Source organism: Penicillium cataractarum (assembly GCF_028827025.1).
Source record: "Penicillium cataractarum strain IBT 29864 chromosome Unknown utg000008l, whole genome shotgun sequence".
NCBI lineage: Eukaryota > Fungi > Ascomycota > Eurotiomycetes > Eurotiales > Aspergillaceae > Penicillium > Penicillium cataractarum.
This window is the reverse complement of record NW_026622744.1, coordinates 1052643-1072301: the sequence shown is the minus strand read 5'-3', so window position 1 is coordinate 1072301 and position 19659 is coordinate 1052643. Positions and strand designations below refer to the sequence as shown.

The window sequence follows — 19659 nt, the reverse complement described above, 5'->3', positions numbered from 1 at the left end:
CTAATTCGCTAGGCTGGCCGTGTCCGGTACGAGCTAATTGAAACGAGACGATAAGCCATGAGAAGCAACGGGCGGTCTTACATCGACCTTAAGGGTCATGTGTATCTTTAGCGGTGATTTAGCTCCTTTTTTTTCCTTTCCACTTCTTCAATATAGTCCCTAGTAGATTGAATGATTGATGCCAAGGCATTTGTATGACATTTTGTAATAGACCAACCATCCTGTAGAATCAGCCGAGGCTCTCCTCCTGGACCTGACGTTCTTCGCACATAATCAACATGTTTCCCAAACGGGCAAGTATCCATTCTCGGTCACGTGATAGGGTTGTGCCCTTCATTTCCCAAGTTGGCCCACTCGCTTAGACTAGCCGCCCGTGTGGATCCCAGCAGCTCCCGACGACTTTTCTCCAAATCGACAAGGAACTTTTCTTTCCTTCTTCATCCACCCCTCCGACAACCCAAGGCAGATTGACTACCTTTCGCACTCGCCATGCGTAAGTATCATCACCTGGGTCATTTTTACAATGGCGTACTAATCTCTCTATTTTTCTGTAGCTCCCAAGTTCGACCCCAATGAGGTGAAGATCATTCACCTGCGTGTGACTGGTGGTGAGGTCGGCGCCCAGTCTGCGCTCGCCCCCAAGATCGGTCCTCTGGGTCTGTCTCCCAAGAAGATCGGTGAAGACATTGCCAAGAACACTGGTGACTGGAAGGGTCTCCGTGTGACTGTCAAGCTCACCATCCAGAACCGTCAGGCTGCTGTCTCTGTCGTTCCCTCCGCCTCTTCCCTGGTTATCAAGGCTCTCAAGGAGCCTCCTCGTGACCGCAAGAAGGAGAAGAACATCAAGCACTCCAAGTCCATCCCCTTCGATGACATTGTTGAGATCGCCCGCCAGATGAAGCACCGCTCCATGGCCAAGTCTCTCCAGGGTGTTGTCCTCGAGATCCTCGGTACTGCTTTCTCCGTCGGCTGCCAGGTCGATGGCCGCAGCCCCAAGGATGTCTCTGACGATGTCAAGGCTGGTGAGATTGACGGTGAGTTTATCCTATCTCTACATCCAAATTTTGTGGCGATCTTGTTACTGACGATTATACAGTTCCTGAGGAATAAATTACTCTCTTGAACGGAAAAGAGGAGGACACTATCTACTCTTGTAACAACAAGCATACCAGCTGAAAAATGCGGAGCTAGTTGCAGAATACGATCGTTGCCTCAACCCCAAAAAAAGACATACCATTTCATGAGCTATGACCTGATACCTTGTTTTCTTCGTTCTCTCTTTTGCGAGCATCCGAATGAAAAGTTCGATCGCCCGCGCCCTCCTTTCTCGTTCGTATAGATCCTCATTCTCCCTTTCTCCATCTAACCTTGATCTGCTTCCTCTCGTTTCATCCCCCATTGGCGATGAGGATGTAGCAAGGCATGTTCATCACTGCACGGTGCAGTTGATCCTTCCATCGTCCTATCTCTGAGTCTCCCTTCGGGGAACCGTTACAACACTCTGGCGCTTACCGTCCTCTCCCTGCGGGGTTTGGGCATTATTCCGATGTGGTTTACGCTTATTTTAAGTAACGAAGAGCAACCCGACCCGCTACTCACCGCGGTAACTTGGTGGCTTTTATGTCGCTGTGGTTACAGTGGTCCATATTTGTGGTCTACATCTCTATAACAAGAACTCGATCTGTTCTTGTTCCGTAGTCGTAAGCCTTTGATAGTGAAAATGGACACTTCTTTTCATCTCATTCTTTCCCATATTCTGTCTTCAATATTAAACTTCACAATGTCGACAGGCATTGTGTAACGTACGGCAAAGCCTATTTCTATCAACGATTCCAAAACTCTAAGGTCAAGAAACTCTGAAAAAGGGGCAACACCAATCTTGGTCTGTTCTTATGTGGATTTACGGGAAGATGTACATCACGTCTGACCTGATCCATTCACGAGCTTCTTCTTCAATCTATAGGTAGACTGTCATGTCTCCATTGAAGTCTAATCATAAACTATGGCTCCATAGCGTACAACTAACATGTAGGTGGCCTTGTTTCGAGTGAGGCTGTCGGATGTCCGCATATTTCCGGTACTTCTGCATGCAGGCAACGTGCGTGAGATATATATAGGCGGGTAGCCTTCTTCAAGTATGATCTCAGACTACATATCTCGGCACCGCCGGTCTATTACCATTTCATTTACCGTCCCTTGCTCTAGCCTTGCTATTTGCTTAAATCCCGACAGTGATCATCAACATACAGAATCACGTAGCTTTCACTAATGCGCCGCGTGATAGATTGGGGGTGTGTGGACTTGTAGATTTCTAACCCACTTCTTTATAATAACTTGACTATGTACAGGACAGAAGTCAAACCGAACTCCACCACTGAATATATTTTCTGCCCACACGGTGAATCCGCTCCCCCACCGCTATATGGCGATGAGCTTGTTTACGCCATCACCGACAATTTTAGACCAAGTAACCTGGAAGTCTGTACTTCCACATAGAAACCGAGACTCCGACGAGAAACATCCAAACGACGATTCCATCACACTCCGACTCGGCCACCGACACCTACGAGTCGCACAACAAACAGCCTCGAGCAACGTGTCGCGTTTCCGTAGGCACCACGATCCTTGAACCCCCCCCCCCCCCCCCCCCATCCAAGCAGGCTGTGCCGGCCATATAGCGGCTGTGTTAGCCATACAGTACTCTGTCCACAACACACTTACTCCGTACGGTACAAACTACAAATCCAAATCCAAATCCAAATCCAAATCCAAATCCTTCTCTGCTCGTCGGCCTATCTGACCACAGCTGGTTGGTCGAGTGGACCCCGTCAGCATCACCGAGACCACCGAAACCGATGGACCATGCAGCTAACGCAGGCGCTGGCCCCAAGAGGCCCAAGACCGGACTCCACTCCCCTCGCCGATCACTGCTGGTTGGTCGCCCCTGATAAGGCGGTGGTGTTGGCTTCCTCCACTTGGGAGTCTGGGAGCGTCGGGGTGGTGGGGAATCGAACGCGGGAGTTGCAACTGGAGCGGTCGTGCACGGGTATTCCTGGATGGAGGGGTCGGGGATTATTGATGGGCAAATGAGAATGGGAGAGTATAAATTTGATGATCTTTTTTAGATTCTGGTATTATTGACATGGATTATTGTTGGGTTATAGGGATACGTTTACTTTGTTCTGGTTTGCTCTTTTTGATCATTCGGGAAATGGCGGATTGTATTGTTGAGAATAGTAGTAGCGAGGAGAGGAGAGAAGGTTGGACTGTGTGAAGGATTTGTAGTTCCAATCTTCTCTTTTAATGGGTAACTTGTTATATAATCTATCATAATCGATGACTATCTTGATTTTGTTGCCTTTAGCGAGATCATCTATATTAACTAATATACTAGTGTGGAATATGGAGGACGCCATGGAAGATTGAGTCCACCTCAAAACCGGTATGCACTCTGGACTATCTTAACGGTGTGGATGAAAATGTAAACAGTGGATAAGCTCCCAGAATATCCTGTACCACCCGACCCGCATGCCATTTGGACGTTGTGCAGGCCAAGGATGCGGTGGTGGGGGAGGGTGAGTTTGCCGATCGCTGCGGCTAGAGACATGGGGGTGGGCGAGCCACTTTTGATGTACAACAAAGAACAAAGCAATGAGAAACTTGAAGATGGAATACTCTTTGGAGAATGCACGAGGGCAATATTGACAAGTCTCCATTGTCAACACAACTTGCACATCTCGTTGGTTAATGCATAAGTTCTGCTTAGGGGCCAGGACCGGAGTGGAGTAGGCGGTCCTTGACTCATTGGAGGCATACCAGTATGGAAGATTCGATAATTCCCCAGTACGACCGTGCACTGTGCCCAGCAATCTGGAACGAGGGATCCGCGAAAGGGTAGATTCAAGATTTTCAGTAGTTGATTGCCTAGTAGTTGTCAGCAAGTCAAATGTATTAGCTTTCTTTTATAGAGGATGTAGAAGATAGATCTCCATCAACGTGATACAAGCAATCAATCGTTTTGAGTGGGTTTCGGAATTGAGAAAAACAACTCTCGAAAATCAGAGTTGAAGGGGGAGGAGATTTGGGTCAATCCTTGCTAGCAACCCCAGAAATTGGGCCCAAGTAGGAAAAGATCGCGGGCTGATGAGGCGGCCAAAGAGGCAAACAGGGGGGCTGCTGCGCCTGTCACCCGGACACGAGAAACCGAGACGGTCGGTGGAGGAGGGGGCTTGCATGGGAGTGTAGCAAGTCAGAGGCTGCCTGCAGTGATAATGGTCATCTTATTATCGATGTTTCCTTTTTTGTTGTTCATTGAAAACGGGATCTTCAAGAAAAGAGGAGGGGGGTTTCAAAGAAATTTAACACGCTTCTTCCCAAAGTCCTATGCGGAGTTAGCAGTTAGTTAGTATTCTCGGTTGACTGGGAGGAGGCGTGTAGTGGCGCGGCGGCGCGGTGGTAGGAGTAGCATTTGCCCTGGAAGATGAGAGGAGTATCACAGAACGCGAAGGTTCAGCCCACTCTCCATAGCTAAGCTGGTCCCAGCCAGTCTCCGTAGTCATCAGCAATGGGATCCACCTCACACCAGCAGGATGAGAACGGGCTCGACTCGATCATCGCGGCGGGGCGTCACCGATCCATGACTAGTAGTCGCCCGGACGGGACCAATGGCCCACTGACGTAGCCTGTTGGATGGAGACTCCAGCCCAGAGGAGGGTTCAGCCGTTGGATCGAGTGGGTCTGGTGTGGAGCGGCCGTCGCGAAGAGAGGAGAGGAGAAAAAGAGGGAGAGGGAGATGAAGAGGAGATGGAAGAGAAATACTAGAGGAATAGAGAGGCGAGTGAAGAGATAGAAAAGAGCAGTTTAAAAGATGAGAGATAAGATGAAAGGAAGAGGAGATGGAGAAATAAAAAAGAATAGCGGGCGATCCGCACATCCTTTTTTTCTTCAATGCGGGCCGTCTATGGGGCGCTCTTTTCATCTTACACTTTACTTTCCGTCCACTGACTCTCGGCCTCGAAACTCCAACACTCTCGACACTTTCTCTTCTCCATCTTCCCTCTCTCTCTGTCTCTCTTCTTTCTCTCCCCCCTAGTGACTATAGAGGGCACCCCCCTCCTTTATCCTCTCTGATCTCATCAGAATTCTTCTCCCCCATCGACTCTCCTTTTTCCCTTTAAAAACACCTGCGACCCTCACACAATTCTTGCCAAGATCGCCCGCATTTTATTGGCCCACCGCGTCTCGGACACCAGCAGATCGCCAGTTGAACTCCCCCTTCTCCCTTGCGTCCCTAAACATTGAAATATTTCTTTATTCCTACACCTGGTCTCTCGAGCCCTCTTATCAACCCTCCATTATCCACTATCAGACCCGCTCTCCGACGACGACTGTACCGAACTCGACTTTCATCCCCAACACTCTCGATGACGATATCGTGAATGCCCGTATATCAGCGCCCTGCTGTTGGCCCCTCTTTCTCGTTCACCATCCCTCGAGAGCTGGCTTGGTACACATAATGCGGTGTCGGAAACGTTTCAAGGAGGATGCTTGTTGATTGACCACGAGATCAAACTGACCATTGATTGCTCGCGAGAATTTTGAAACCCCTCTCTGCCCGACCGGACCCTTCTCAACGAGACGGGGCCCCCTCGTCGTGGTCTAGTCGAGGTGAACATGTTTCCGACCGTCGCGCCTTTCCCTTCGGTGCATCCCCATCACCATATGCACCCCTATCCCACTCACGATGCATTAAATCAATCTCCCTACGAAGTGAATGACCCCGGTTTCCCCGCAACGAACGACCCCTCCAAATCCTTCTATAATCAATCTTTACGATCACGCCTCCAACTGCCGCAACCCGTTCAACGACTCGATGCCCGCGATGCGACGACCTCTGGCTCGAACCCACATGCTACGGCTGAGCATGCACTAAGACGGAAGACCCCGAATGGAACTCTAGCTGCTGGCTACGATGGCACCCCCGGTGATACTACGATCCAACCTGCCACGAAACATATATTGGTCTCACCGATGGACTCGACCCAATTTCTGTCTCCTCACAGCGGAACACCGGGAGATATGTGGCAGCAGTCCACGGTGGACCACTCGGGACCTAAACACATGAACTTCCCGCCCGTGTTCAAGAACGACGGTATCAACTCCATGGCCTCTGGAGAGTTCGTTCAGGATGCGAACGGCACTAGCTGGGTGCGTCCTGTCAACTACCCACCAGGCATCGACTCGGTCTTGAATCAAAGTTTGCCTTTGCAGGGACCACAACGGTTCATCATGCATAACGGTGCCTACGTCCCAACCGTCCTTCCTGCAACTCTTCAGCAATGTGTTGGACCGACTGCCTCCGCGGGTACTGGCCCATATGGACCATACTGGCCGGACGGCGTATATATTCCGTATCGCCCTGCAGCAATTCGTGATTCGCGTTTCGGCTCTCCTCATCCGACTGGCCAACCTTTCTTTGATATCAACCAGCCGGTCTTCAACCAACCCCAACCACCCTTGGGCAGTCGTCCAGATACGTCCTTTGCCTGGGGCCAATCTGCACCCGGCTTGCCCACGCAAGATCCTCTCATGAAACCTATATTTCCCCCACGACATTCGGATCAATTACCATACCATGCTCGCGTCAATCGATCAGTGTCGGGGCTTCCAACGAACCCATCGAATACTAATTCCATGAATTGGACTGGTCGTCCCTCGGCAGGACCCGGTTTCCATGGCTCAGGCCCAGCGGTTACTGGGAACATTGAGTTCAAGGAGAAGATACTCTCCTGGGCCCATGGTGTATATGTCGATCTTCTTGCCACAATTCATCAGGCTCGCCGTAATAGCATCTCTAACAGCGGTGCTGATGGCCACGGCCACCGGTTTTTGAAACCGAGTATATACCCCAAACCTCCCCGCCAGCCGGGCCTCGATTTCTCTCAGAACCCCTCCGATATTCCCCGCCACAACAGCTACCCATCAAGTCAATTTGATTTACAACGGCAAAAACTTGGCCTGCTAGCTAACCCCAGGATGAACGATTCCCACTCCACGTCACTGTCACAAAATAGCGCCCACGGTCGTCGCCCATCGTTGAGCCAATTCTCTCATCACCATAGGGGTTCGGACTCGCAGATGAGAGATGCTGCTCGATTCCCAGGATCTGCAAATGGATCTCGGTTCTCGGGGTCTCCGTTCAATGAAGGCTCCCCTGTCAACAACGCGGGATCTGCTCTAGAGATGCTTTCTCATCTTTGTATGGAGAGTAATTGGGAATGGATTGATGGGATGCTTCTTGGTGGCTGCTTGGCTTACGGATTGGGCGATTATCACAAGGCTATGCGGTGGTATTCGAGGATTATCGCTCGTGATTCGACGTGAGCTATACTTGTTTTCTTTCTAACTCAGCTCCGAGATTTCATACTGACACTATGACAGTCACGTGGAAGCCATCTCCAACCTCGCCGCGACACTGTTGGCGCTTGACCGTCGGGAAGAGGCCTTGCAGAATTGGTTACGTGCTGTGAAATTACGACCTAGTTTCTTTGAGGCCGTCGAACATTTGATCGGCCTGTTGTGCACCAGTCACCGCGGCAGGGAAGCCGTCAACATTATCGATTTTGTACAAACATCCCTCCGTCATCCCAAGGATGGCGATTGTTTCAAGGCAGATGAGCATGCCAGTGAGCCAGAAAGCGACGCTGAGAGCAACGTGTCTGATGTCGGCATGTATGATAAGGCATCATTCGACTACGATGACGATATGGGCGGGGCCCATGGCTTGAATTTGGGTTCCCCCGATATGTCCACACCTGCTGGCTTTGCGACCAGCGGGTATGCTATCCCTGGCTCAGACAACGGGCGAATGCTGGCTCTCATTCATGCCAAGGGGAACATGTTGTATGCCCTTGGTGATAATGCGGGGGCTGCGTCTGCTTTCGAGGATGCCGTTTTGATTGCTGCTGGGAGAAGGCGGCATGGTATCCAGAGCCTTATCAAGCAGATCTTTGCTGCCTTCTCGCATCGACCCAGTAATGGATACCATCAGCCTGAGACGGAGTCCAACGAGAGTGTTCTTCTGTATCCCGACAGAGCGCTTCAGACTTCCAAACTCGTCTTCCAGTCTAGTGGGACACCACCTGGGCTTAAATACGTCGCAGAAGGCATTTCCCGAAACGCTGCCGTGTCCACTACCAGCAACTCGCTCCTTTCCCTGGCAAAAATTTATCAGGATGGAATGTCCACTGTTTCGTCTGGAGCCCCCAAGTCTGCACCTGGCGTGCGGGATATCCTCGCTCTTTACTATCTGTCTCTCTCCTTGCAACCGAGCCCGTCTACCGCCAACAATGTTGGTATCTTGCTGGCTGGTATCCAAAACAACCCACCAGCTCGGGGGTTGATTCGCCCCAACGGCGAGAGCCAACATCCCGAGATACCTGGCGTTGTGCCCGGCAGTGGTATCTCCTTGGCATTGGCATACTATAACTACGGACTGCATCTTGACTCTCGCCATGCTCACCTGTATACCAACCTGGGCAGTCTCCTCAAAGACATTGGCCAACTTCAAGCTGCTATTAAGATGTATGAGCAAGCCGTGCAGTGCGATGGTAACTTTGACATAGCGCTGGCCAATTTGGCCAATGCCGTCAAGGATGCTGGCCGTGTCAACGATGCCATCTCTTATTACAAGCGCGCTGTCAAGGTGAATCCCGACTTTGCTGAGGCAGTGTGTGGTCTGGCGAATGCGTTGAACTCGGTGTGCAACTGGGTCGGCCGTGGAGGCATTATCAATAGCCGTGGTTTTCGTGATCGCTGGCACGTGGACGAAAACGGCATGCTTCGGGATGCTCACAGTAGCGACTCGGGCGCTGGCTGGATTAAGAGAGTTGTCGACATCGTCGACCGGCAATTGCGTGAAGGCGAATACTGGGGTCGGGGACTGCTGACCCCAACCACGGCCGAGCAGCTCGTTGCTCAATTGGCCACTGCATTGGATTCGGGTCGCATGGGATCTAATCGCAGGTTGTCCTTGGCTAAGGTTCTTCAGTCTTGGGCTGGCAAGAAATGGGAAGGGTCTCGCATTGTCCGTCTGGTCGAGCGTGCCATTCGCTCAATCACGTGGCAGTGGTATCAGGATCGCTATGTCTATGGCAAGGACTATCCTGCTTCCAAGTACCGTCGACCTCAACTTCCAACAGCTCTCACGGCTCCGAATGCCCCGACAGTTCTCCCCTTTCACACCTTCACTTGCCCTCTCTCTGCCAAGCAGATCCGGCAAATCTCCCAGCGAAATGGCCTACGCATCTCATGCTCGACCCTGCGATTGCCCTGGCTTCCTGCGACCGTTTATCGACCACCGTCCCCTCCCAAACCGTACCTTCGAGTTGGCTATGTGTCATCGGACTTTAATAATCACCCACTGGCTCACCTGATGCAGTCCGTATTCGGATTGCACAATCCCAACAAGGTGAGGGCTTACTGCTACGCGACAACCGCCAGCGACAAGTCCATCCACCGCCAACAGATCGAGAAGGAGGCACCTGTTTTTCATGACGCCAGCGGATGGCCCGTTGATCGACTGGTCCAGCAGATCGTTGACGACGGAATCCACATTCTGATTAACTTGAACGGCTACACGCGCGGAGCACGTAATGAAGTCTTCGCCGCTCGGCCTGCGCCCATACACATGTCCTTTATGGGCTTTGCTGGTACCCTCGGTGCAGAGTGGTGCGACTACATTCTTGCTGACCAGCTCTCCATTCCGCCGGAAACTCTGAGCCCCGGACGGCGCACCACGCGGATTGAGGATCGGATGCTAGAAGATGATAATGGCGAGGATCTGGAAGATTGGGTCTATGGTGAGAAGATCGTTTTCACTCGTGATACGTTCTTTTGCTGCGACCATCGACAGAGTGCACCGGATGCGGGGGAGCGCCCGCTCTCTTGGGATGAAGAGCAGATGCGCCGCTGGCGGATGCGTAAGGAGCTATTTCCTCAGCTGAGCGATGATACGATCATCCTGGGGAACTTCAATCAGCTGTACAAGGTGGGTTCTTGTTTTCTGTCCTCTATGATGAGCGATATGGCTAACATTTTCGATAGATTGAACCCACTACATTTCGAACGTGGCTGCGTATTTTAGCGCGCATTCCCAACTCTATTCTCTGGCTCCTGCGGTTCCCAGAGACGGGTGAGCAGAATCTTAGGGAAACTGCCAAGGCATGGGCTGGTGAAGAAACGGCTTCTCGGATCATCTTCACTGATGTGGCACCGAAAAACGCGCACATTGCGCGGGCCAAAGTTCTAGATCTCTTCCTGGATACCCCCGAATGCAATGCGCATACAACAGCGACCGACGTTCTCTGGAGTGGAACTCCGCTGCTCACGCTGCCGCGGTACAAGTACAAGATGTGTTCGCGAATGGCAAGCAGTATCCTGAGCAGCGCTCTACCAAGCGGCGAAATGGGCCACCGAGCCCGGGAGGAGCTCATTGCGTCTTCGGACGATGACTACGAGAACAAAGCAATCCGGCTGTGCATGGATCTGCAATACATGCCTGGTGGCGAAGGCCGCGCGCGCGGCCGACTGGCCGACATTCGACAGATGCTGTTTCTACAGCGATATAAGAACAAGCTATTTGACACGGCGCGCTGGGTGCGTGACCTGGAAGATGCTTACGAGGCGGTGTGGGCGCAATGGGTGAATGGCGAAGAAGGCGATATCTGGTTATGATGTGCACAGCGAATTATACCCCTTGAGCGCTTTTTTTTACTTGGTTTGGACTGGACTGGATATTCTGAGATTTGGTTTGCATCTATATCTACCTTGGAACTGGATTTTGTTATGATCTTTTCACTTGAGTTTTCTTATTTGGGGAAACTCTTTTCTCCATTCTTCACTTGTTTTTTTTCTCTCTTCCTCGAATCCTCCTTTGGGGATTCTTCTTCTTCTTCTTCTTCTTTTTTCTTCAAATTGAGATCATCCATGTATCTTTGTCTGGTTTGGGATATGTACACTTGGAAAGTGTAATCTGGAGAATCTAGGTGTTTCCTGATTCCTAACTGCTCTATAGAATGTCTTTGTTTTGCATCTAGTTGCGATAGGCTTCGTTGAAGTCGGGAATGCATTCGTTTCCAGCGATGGACATGACGGTCATTGGAGTACACCTCGTAGGAGATGCACCAGTTCGCGTCATCTCGTCATATTACGAATCAGCCAGCTCCGGCTTATTCAGGGCTTATGTTTGATGATCAGCTTTTCGTAATGCTTAGCTATTCATCGTGGTCGACTCAGCGTTTCCTAAAAGTAAGTGCATCTCGCGAGATTTGGCACGCATCTCCACCAGGCCATGTACTTACTCACAGAATAATCCCTGTATACCTCCCGACTCCAAAGATCACCAACAAGCTCCCACGGTACGGACAAACAACCCAACTCGAGACAGACATCTTTTAGCAGATCAAACCATTTCCCAGGATACCAAATCATTCAAGATCGAAAATCTAAACCCACCCTCCCATACGATAACGAGCTCCAATAGATAATAATAGATAATACTCTATCCCGACAAGAGGCTGGTCTATCATATACATTTCTAGTAATCGAGCGCGAGCCTCAAAAACGAGATCTGGGCGGTGACTATGAAGAGGGCGCCGCCCACGTAAGCGCGATGTGGATAGTGGATACCCTACGGAGTACCTGAGGGAAACTGGATCGCACAATCTGGAAAAAAAATTCATATCGAAGCTTTCCCCATATTCCGCCCACGGTACGCACCGAGATTCGCCGGTTTCATGTCGTCTCGGATATCGTTGGTGGGCTGGTACCGGGCCGGTCAGATGGTGAAGTGGTGGGTTGGTGGGTTAAGTTGGGTATGACAGTGTACGCCTGTATCTACATTGTACTTCGGTGGGTAGGTAGGTCTGAGCCTGGCTATAGTAGAGAGTTGAACATTTATAGAAATATTCCACTTTAGGTGTGCTATAGATGGAAGTGGCTGCGAGTGTTGAGACTTGAAACGGATAGTTGTCAATAGTAGTAGCCGTGAGGCTGAATCGAAGCGCCTGGACCCTGAGCGAGGACAGAAGGGGAGAGCTATGCTACGCCTTAGCCTTAGACTTGAGAATGTTGTATGCACGAGTCAATAATTGCCAACGAGGATGCCTGGTCGATTGACGTGCTCACGTTGAGCTGAACTCGGTCATAGCCGTGCTACTGGATGTCCCCTTGGCCCGGGCATTGGTGGACGAGAGCTCGGAGGATAACCGTGTACAGTAAATGCAGATTTTAAGGGATTTTCAGATCTTACAGGAACTCGGATAACCCGTAGAGCACACCAGGTCCAGCCCCAAAAATTATCAAACCAACTACCATCCTAAAGTGGGCATGGTAACTGTCCAGGATTTCACCGAAAAAGGGAATTCAGAGAAAAAAAATATAAACACGGAAAAAAAAATGCAGCAATTACAAAACAAAAGTCTCCCTTCCCGACAGGCGGGTAACATCTATTGCGCTAGAGTGAATTAAGACTAGTGGATAGATGGGAAACGATGACACCGAGATTCTCCGTAGACCAGTTAGAAACGCGGATCGGGAGAGGAAAAGTTATCAGCTGTACTGGATATACCTTGATGGTTGAATTTTGCACTATTAAACTATTTTGGATTAGCTGTGGCTTGTTGGTGTCACTGGGGGGCACAGCCACTGCTTAGCATTTTAGCAGAGTATGGAGGGGATTTGCCTCCTTGTTTATGTCGAACGTTTCTTGTATGAGTTTGTCTTGGGTTATACGTAGAATGTTGCTAGAGTATCTATCTTTGCGAGAGCTTTCTTGTACTACTAAGTAGCATGCCGATCACTTCACGCATAACTATTTGAATTACAGTATGATGGTGGTTAGAGTCGCACATATAAGTGGGAAGGTGTACCAATCTCCGTACAACAGCGTCATTCAGGGGAATGATGGAATCAAAATGGGCTAGTTACTTCTCCTACTTCCCCACATACGACCGCCTCACTTTCTGTATATTGCTCCGTACTCTGTATATAAATTACCCTACACGGAGTATCCTATCCTTTCGTAGTTATTTAAGTTCGGGATACTACGTTGTGGCTCGTGAGCCCGATGCGATCAACGATCGAACAAAAGAGAAGCCCCGAAAACTCTCTCTCATGGCCGAAAATTAGGGCGCGCGTCAAGGGTACCGAGTCGGGTGAGCAGCGACGTCGATCACAGGATCCAGTGGCTTGGAACAACGGTCGATACTGAATACGTGATGCCCGTATCGTTTGTATAGTATTGTAGTATGGAAATACGGTATAAATATACCGTTACGCATTACCTGGTACGCAGTATACAAAGTCCATCATTCTTGTATCCTTTTCATCGCTTCCTCTCCAAAGAGGATCCGATCTTGATTATCTTTTCTGAATTGAACGAATTGGGGTAAATGGAGATCGTTAGATTTGACTTACCCCTGATCCCTTTGTAGAATACCCATGGTTCGTTGGTCTGATAATCGAGTTCTTGGTACCGATTTAACGGCGGTCACAACGGCGATGGGGTCTACGGTCTACCATGGAAAGTGGTAAACGAGAACGATTTTTTTTGTTTATAGAATACACTACGCAGTAACCGAGTATTGAATACTGTAAGAATATACCGATCGCCTTGGCACCCGTTTGCCCGTCATCGCGCGCAGGAGCCGGGAGTTGGTCCTGGCAGGTTCAGGAACTAGTGGCCGCCGCCAAACTCTACTCCGGATTCAGTATGGATTGGGAATGAATTTCGAATTTCGAAAAACAAGAATTTAGGATTTGGGGCGAGGGGGTTGGGGACCAAAGGGTCAAGAACCAGGAAATGGGGATTTTGAGGGGGGAAGAAGAAAAAAGGTAAAGTTATTATTCTTTTTTTCTTTGTTTGAATGTTTGTGCTATTTCATTTTTCTCTTATTGACAGGGTATATACGAGTTTTTGTCCGTATGACTTGATAGTTCGGGAGAATGGTTCCACTCTAGTGGGAACTTGAACAAGTCCAAACTCCCGTCAAAGGATGAAAGGCTGAACGGCTTGGGAAAAAAACATGGTACTGGGACCTTGAGGGTTCTCCAAGGTCCTGGATCTTTGTTTGATGGAAGTCAAAATGGAGCAGTGTCCAGAACCGGACTATCGGGGGGATCCCCAAGAACTTCTTTCTTTCACCGGTTCTTGGGTTCTTGGATTTCTTTGTTTCTCTTCTCTCTTTTCTGTTCGCAACTTCTCTCTCTCCCGTCCGGGTCCACCGTTCCACCGGCTTTTTCTCTGTGGATTCTTTTTTATCTGATATCCCGTCCCAACGGGGTACACTGTGCACGTCCCGTAATACCGGATAATTACCACAATTCCAAATTCCAAATCACCGACAGCTGCTGCTAACTGCTTTGGTGACTAGTCTGGAGATGGTCATGCCTCGTTTTGACCGGTCTAGATCAAACTACTCAGTGCTCACACGCTACAGCACTACTATGAGTGAACAACCCCCCTACCAAGAACTCGGGAGACACTGGTGGTGACCTGAAAGCCCAGGATCTGATCTCAACTATTGATTACCAGGTCTCTGGTGATCACACTCGAAGGTGATTCCGGGGTGCTGATTCGACCGTCTGATTTCATATCGTTTATTGGCATCATTTTACCTCGTGCACCGAGGACCATTCATCAGGGGGTTTCTTCTCGGTCTTATTCGGGGATGATCACCTTATGAGCTACACTCCAAGGGATGATTTGCATATCCCGGATGATGGCTGGCTGATGCCAGTGGCTGGAGACTGGAAGCGACCTCATGATCGCCGAGTCGGTGTCCATGGACCAGCTACTCATGGACAACTTCCGTAGATGTCGCAAGCACTTCATCAGGCTTGTAATAGTATCCCCCGATGCTGATAGGTCGCAATCGTACTAATTAGTCCCGAATGACTCGTTATCGTTGGTCCTGCTCATGTTAGTGCCGGGAATCCTGTACTTTTGTACAGTAGTCCATCCTCGATGAACCTCGGCATCACAGTCACCAAACCCACCAAAACCTACCCATCATAATCCTCATTCCATGTATCCTGCAGCCCTCGCCTCTAGGATCCAACCGATCTAACCGCCGGGGGCGTCCCCATTATCCACCCAGAGCCGTCATACAGAACCGAACTGCCAGATTCAACCAAGATGGCCCACAGTAAATCTCGATCGCACGGCAGAGGCAAAGAACGCGCCCGCCAAAAAGCTCAACGTGGATCAGATCACCCGTGCCGCCACCCACTCAGGGCGGCGGACGCCGTACTTGTACAGTAGTGAACCATCACCCAGCCAGAAAAAAAAAAAAGAACCAGTGCATCGGCAAGTGCCCAACGTTGTCGTTGGGGGTCCAAGATCTCGCTTGCGCTCGGTTGAAGTGGCGTCTGGTTGGGGTGGGACTGGGGAGGGGTACAGACTGTCAGTCTGTACGGAGTAAATTCTTGTACAGTATTCCCGGGACGGGCATCAAGTTCCGGACGTTGTAGTTGGTGCAGGTGATTGTGTCAGAGAGTAACCGAGGACTGGACTCTTTTCGGAGTCGATCAGAAATAAGTTATCAGCCCCGGCATACCCCGGTCTTCCATGCTAAAAGCAGTCAATGCTCATGGTGTGCATCTCATCACAAAGTCATGAGCCAACTGTTACCCCCAAGTCGTGTTACCCATACAACATGCCTCGAAACACTGGAAGCCTTAACAGGGCCACCAGCCCCGCCGTTCATTCCGTCAAAAAGTGACCAGTCTGACGGTGAGAAACGTCGATTGGTTCGAGGGTGCGGGTTGCCCCCCAAGCGGGGGCCACGAAGGGCGCCACTCCGATGCAGACGGAGTCGTATCGAGTTGCGATTGGAGCGGTGGTGGTTGGTGACGGGGACCGTTGAGGGCGATGGGCCTGCTGCAGGCGCGGACGAACCTCTCGTTTAAACTTTCTTGGGTTGGAGATCGAAAGTCAGATGTAAAGAGTAAAATGTCAATGTAAATGGGAAAGTACAAAACAGTACCTTTGCTTCGTCTGACACTTTTCTTTAGACTTCGTCATTATGCAGTGACTTGCTTGAAAAAGGCGCCGTGCATGAATAGTGACATGGTCCTCTTTTCGCTTTACTATACTTTGTCCTTCTTGATGGACTTTTCAAGCCCTTGCCTCTATACCTTGAATTTTGGCTTTTAGCTTTTGGCTTTGCCTGGTTCTCAAGTCACATCCCCATCTCTCCCTCATGCTGATGCTATCCCTTGCATTGTGCCCTCGTGAGCGTCCAAGTGGCTCATTCTTCTTGAACCGTGGGTCCTGGAGATTTTCCCCTCTAATCTTAATTTGGGGATGGTGATTTGGATCCTGATAGGTTGACTCGGGATATGATGCATGAGGTGCCTTGTTTAGTCTCTTAGAGTGCGCTAGGAAGGAGTCCTATCGGAGACTGTTGTAGATTGTAGCACATGTACTAGTAGTGCCCTGATAGGTGTTTACAACATCCTAATGTACAACTCGGGCGAGTCCAAGCTCAGTACCCTGGTCGACGGGAATGACTGGCGTAGCTGAGGCCTGATCTCAAGTGTATGCAGGGATGCCCATCAAGCCTGACTTACTACGGAGGAGTTGCTACTTGCTGGGACGATGACCAAGATCTCAATAAACTCGAAACAGTCAATTCCTATACGTAGGGGTATTATGCTAGACAATCCAAACCCATGAGAAGATCACGTCATTCCCTTTTTTTTTCTTAGAATCTCCACTCTCAACTCTTGCCGTAAATCCGTGAAACACAAAAGACGGGACAGAGAGGGAAGAACAAAAAAAAATAGAAAAGCAGCCAAATTAGATGTCTCCACATGACCGAAAACACCCATATTTTTGAAGATCCGAACCATGGTAATACACATTAAGAGTACAAAGGAGATAGGGTGGTCAGAATGGGGAAAAGGGAGAGCGAGCGGAGGAAAGGACTTTTGACACATGTACAAACTCGCGAGCCTTTCCCAGATAGCATGGGGTTAGGGCTTGATGGAGAGGGGGAATAGAGAAAAGTATTGAACAGAAGAAAAATAAACAGACAAGAAGATTCGTACAGTCATGACAAAGGAGATCCGTAGAGAGAAAAGAGATGATAGAGTGTTTTTTTGAGAACCGCCCTCCGTTAGTTGAGGAGGTTGTTCACGTTTATCCGCGTATCGCGGGGAGGCTCGACGGGTCTCGTCTCCCAGGGCTTGGGGAGAGAATCTGTCGGTTGATGCCATGCCGCCATAGCTGGTTGGTGTTCCATCCACCGCCGCTTAGAGGCGATTTCGGAAAGGGACTCCAGCGAGCGGGATGGGTAGCTAGGCGGGGAATCATCCACGACATGGACGGAGGCAACGCTGGGCCGGCGGACATCATATTGGCCACGCACATCCACGGGCATTGGGAGGAGCTGAGGAGAAGGCAATGTGCGAGGAGAAGAAGAGCAGACCGAGTTGTGATCCGAGACCATGGAAGGAGGTTCGATGGAGGTGGCATGAGAAGCCTCGGAGAAGGCGGGCGAAGTCAAAGGAGTTTCGATGGGGCGGTTGATAGAAGGCAGAGTATAGATGGGGGAGAGCTGACGGGTGGTGGAGACGGTGGACTCGCGGCGAGAGTGGGAGAAGGCCTCGGACGATTCCATAGAAGTAGATTCGGCCCATGGGCGAGTCGCAAAGCGAGGACGAGACGGGCTGACGATCGAGGCACGGGCGAATGGCGCCTCGATACGACCGTTAAAGGTACGCGAGGCCGGTGGGGTGGACAAGCCACGGCGCTTGCGGTTCATGCTTCCATTCCACCAGTTCTTGACGGCGTTGTCGCTGCGGTTTCCTAGACGGCGGGCAATTTCGGCCCAGCGCTTGCCCATTTCGTTGACCATGCGCTCGATCAAGAGGCCCTCGTCGGCGGAGATAGGCTCTCGGTTGAGAGAGGGCTTGAGATTTTGGTGGAAGCGTTCACGACATTGCTTAGGAGAGCGGTAGTGCATGTGTTGAGAGATGCGCACCCAGTTGTTAGGGCCTTGTTCGCGGACGAGTTGGAGAAGTAGTTGATCTTCTTCGGGGACCCAAGGTCCACGGCGGTGGGAGGGAGCCATGAGGAGGAGGAGGTAGGGAGAAGGGAGGAGGTCGAGAGATGTATACGAGGTATACGAGAGGGATGTTAGGAGAATGGAAGTATATCAAGGTTGTAGGAAGGTCGAAAGGCTGGAGATATAGAAAGGTCGAAGATGGTTGGAGAGGGGAAATGCTGAGGTTCAAGTAAGTTGGAATGGAGCAGGCAAGCCACCGACAAGCAGCGACAATTATATCTGCAACCCAGGGGGACGGGTCCAAAGAAAAATACTAAAATGCCCAGCTCCACCCGCAACACGCTATGGGAAGAAGATCACGATCCACGATCTCGGAGCTGACAGTTCGGAACAATACTGGTATGGTTTGGTATAGGCCCGTAAGGGGATTCCATTGATACGGTCGGGTATACTACGGAGTATAGCAGTACGGAGTACTGTATACTATAGGAAATAATAGTAAATACTATAGTAAAGTAAAGAGATCCGTACGTATCGTACCAAACTCCTCCTCCCGCTGGTTCTTCCCCTCAACGGAGATAACCATCAACAAGTTCAACCACGGTTCAACTCTTATAGATCATTGAATCGTGAAATTGCTCTACAAGTATGATTCTATTCGATTATGGTCACATAGTAGTGTCCATACAAAGTACGTGTCCATGCAAAACCAAAATACTCCGACGATCGTCAGTACGACCCAGGAATTCGGGCTGAAGGAAAATACCGTAATGATCGGAGTGATCGACCCTGAGCCCCGTTGCTGGAATTCCAAATCACTTTCCGCGCTAAAAGGAAGCTATTCTTTTTTAAAAAGAAAATGAGTTTAAAAAAAAAGAAAAAAGAAATACTGTCTGAGCGTCCCCCGTCAACATTAATTAATATTCCTCCCAAATAGATCAATAATATATCCGAATCTGGGTTTATCGAGATTATTTTAAAAATTTCAAGAGAACAGAGCTAAAATATATTAAAATATAGACTAATATATCATCTTTTCCCTCCATCCTGACAGTTATCCATCGGCCAGTGCGCGGGACATTCCAATCCTTTTGATCGTGGAGACCCAAAGCGCTGGTACGGGTGCACCGATGCAGGAGACAGCAACGAGGAACAGAAATAAGAAAAAAAGAATGCAAATGCAAATGCACCTGTCTGGGTCTAAAATGGTGACCTTAAAAAGTCAAAGCCAGATTGACAATGTCAAAATTGTCGAATGCCGAACAATACTGGAGAAGAAGGGAGCAGGATGGTGGTCAGGTCGTACACCACAGAAAAGTATACTACTATGTACAATACTACTTCGTACTTCATACAGAATCAAGCACGTCTCCGTCGGAGTCTCGTCCACAGTGCACAGTCGGCTGGGGACTAAGAACGCCTTTTCGCAGATCAGGGGGTGGAAAAGAACCTCGTCCAAGCGCAACAATCCTCCTAGCCTGTAGGAAAGCTCAGTTCGCTCTCCTACCAAACGACTAGGAAACTGCCATATGGAGTATTCACCCCTGACAAGGGACAACCTAGCCAACCTCTTCTAACCCCCTGACTC

At 49.9% G+C, this 19659-nt stretch overlaps 3 protein-coding genes across 3 annotated transcripts; 2 read left to right on the top strand and 1 right to left on the bottom strand.

The window, feature by feature from the left end:
* Positions 1-489: 489 nt before the first annotated feature.
* On the top strand, positions 490-1110 carry N7496_009507 (60S ribosomal protein uL11; the record flags this gene model as incomplete). Its single annotated transcript, XM_056702421.1, has 3 exons — positions 490-493; positions 555-1034; positions 1097-1110. 3 exons carry the CDS (start codon positions 490-492, stop codon positions 1108-1110), a joined length of 498 nt encoding a protein of 165 aa, XP_056551421.1.
* Positions 1111-5673: 4563 nt separating this feature from the next.
* On the top strand, positions 5674-10734 carry N7496_009506 (uncharacterized protein; the record flags this gene model as incomplete). Its single annotated transcript, XM_056702420.1, has 3 exons — positions 5674-7379; positions 7441-10048; positions 10105-10734. The coding sequence occupies 3 exons, from the start codon at positions 5674-5676 to the stop codon at positions 10732-10734; spliced, it is 4944 nt and encodes a 1647-aa protein (XP_056551420.1).
* Positions 10735-17180: 6446 nt separating this feature from the next.
* Positions 17181-18137, bottom strand: flbD (putative MYB family conidiophore development protein FlbD; the record flags this gene model as incomplete). Its single annotated transcript, XM_056702419.1, has 1 exon — positions 17181-18137. The coding sequence occupies one exon, from the start codon at positions 18135-18137 to the stop codon at positions 17181-17183; it is 957 nt and encodes a 318-aa protein (XP_056551419.1).
* Positions 18138-19659: the final 1522 nt, after the last annotated feature.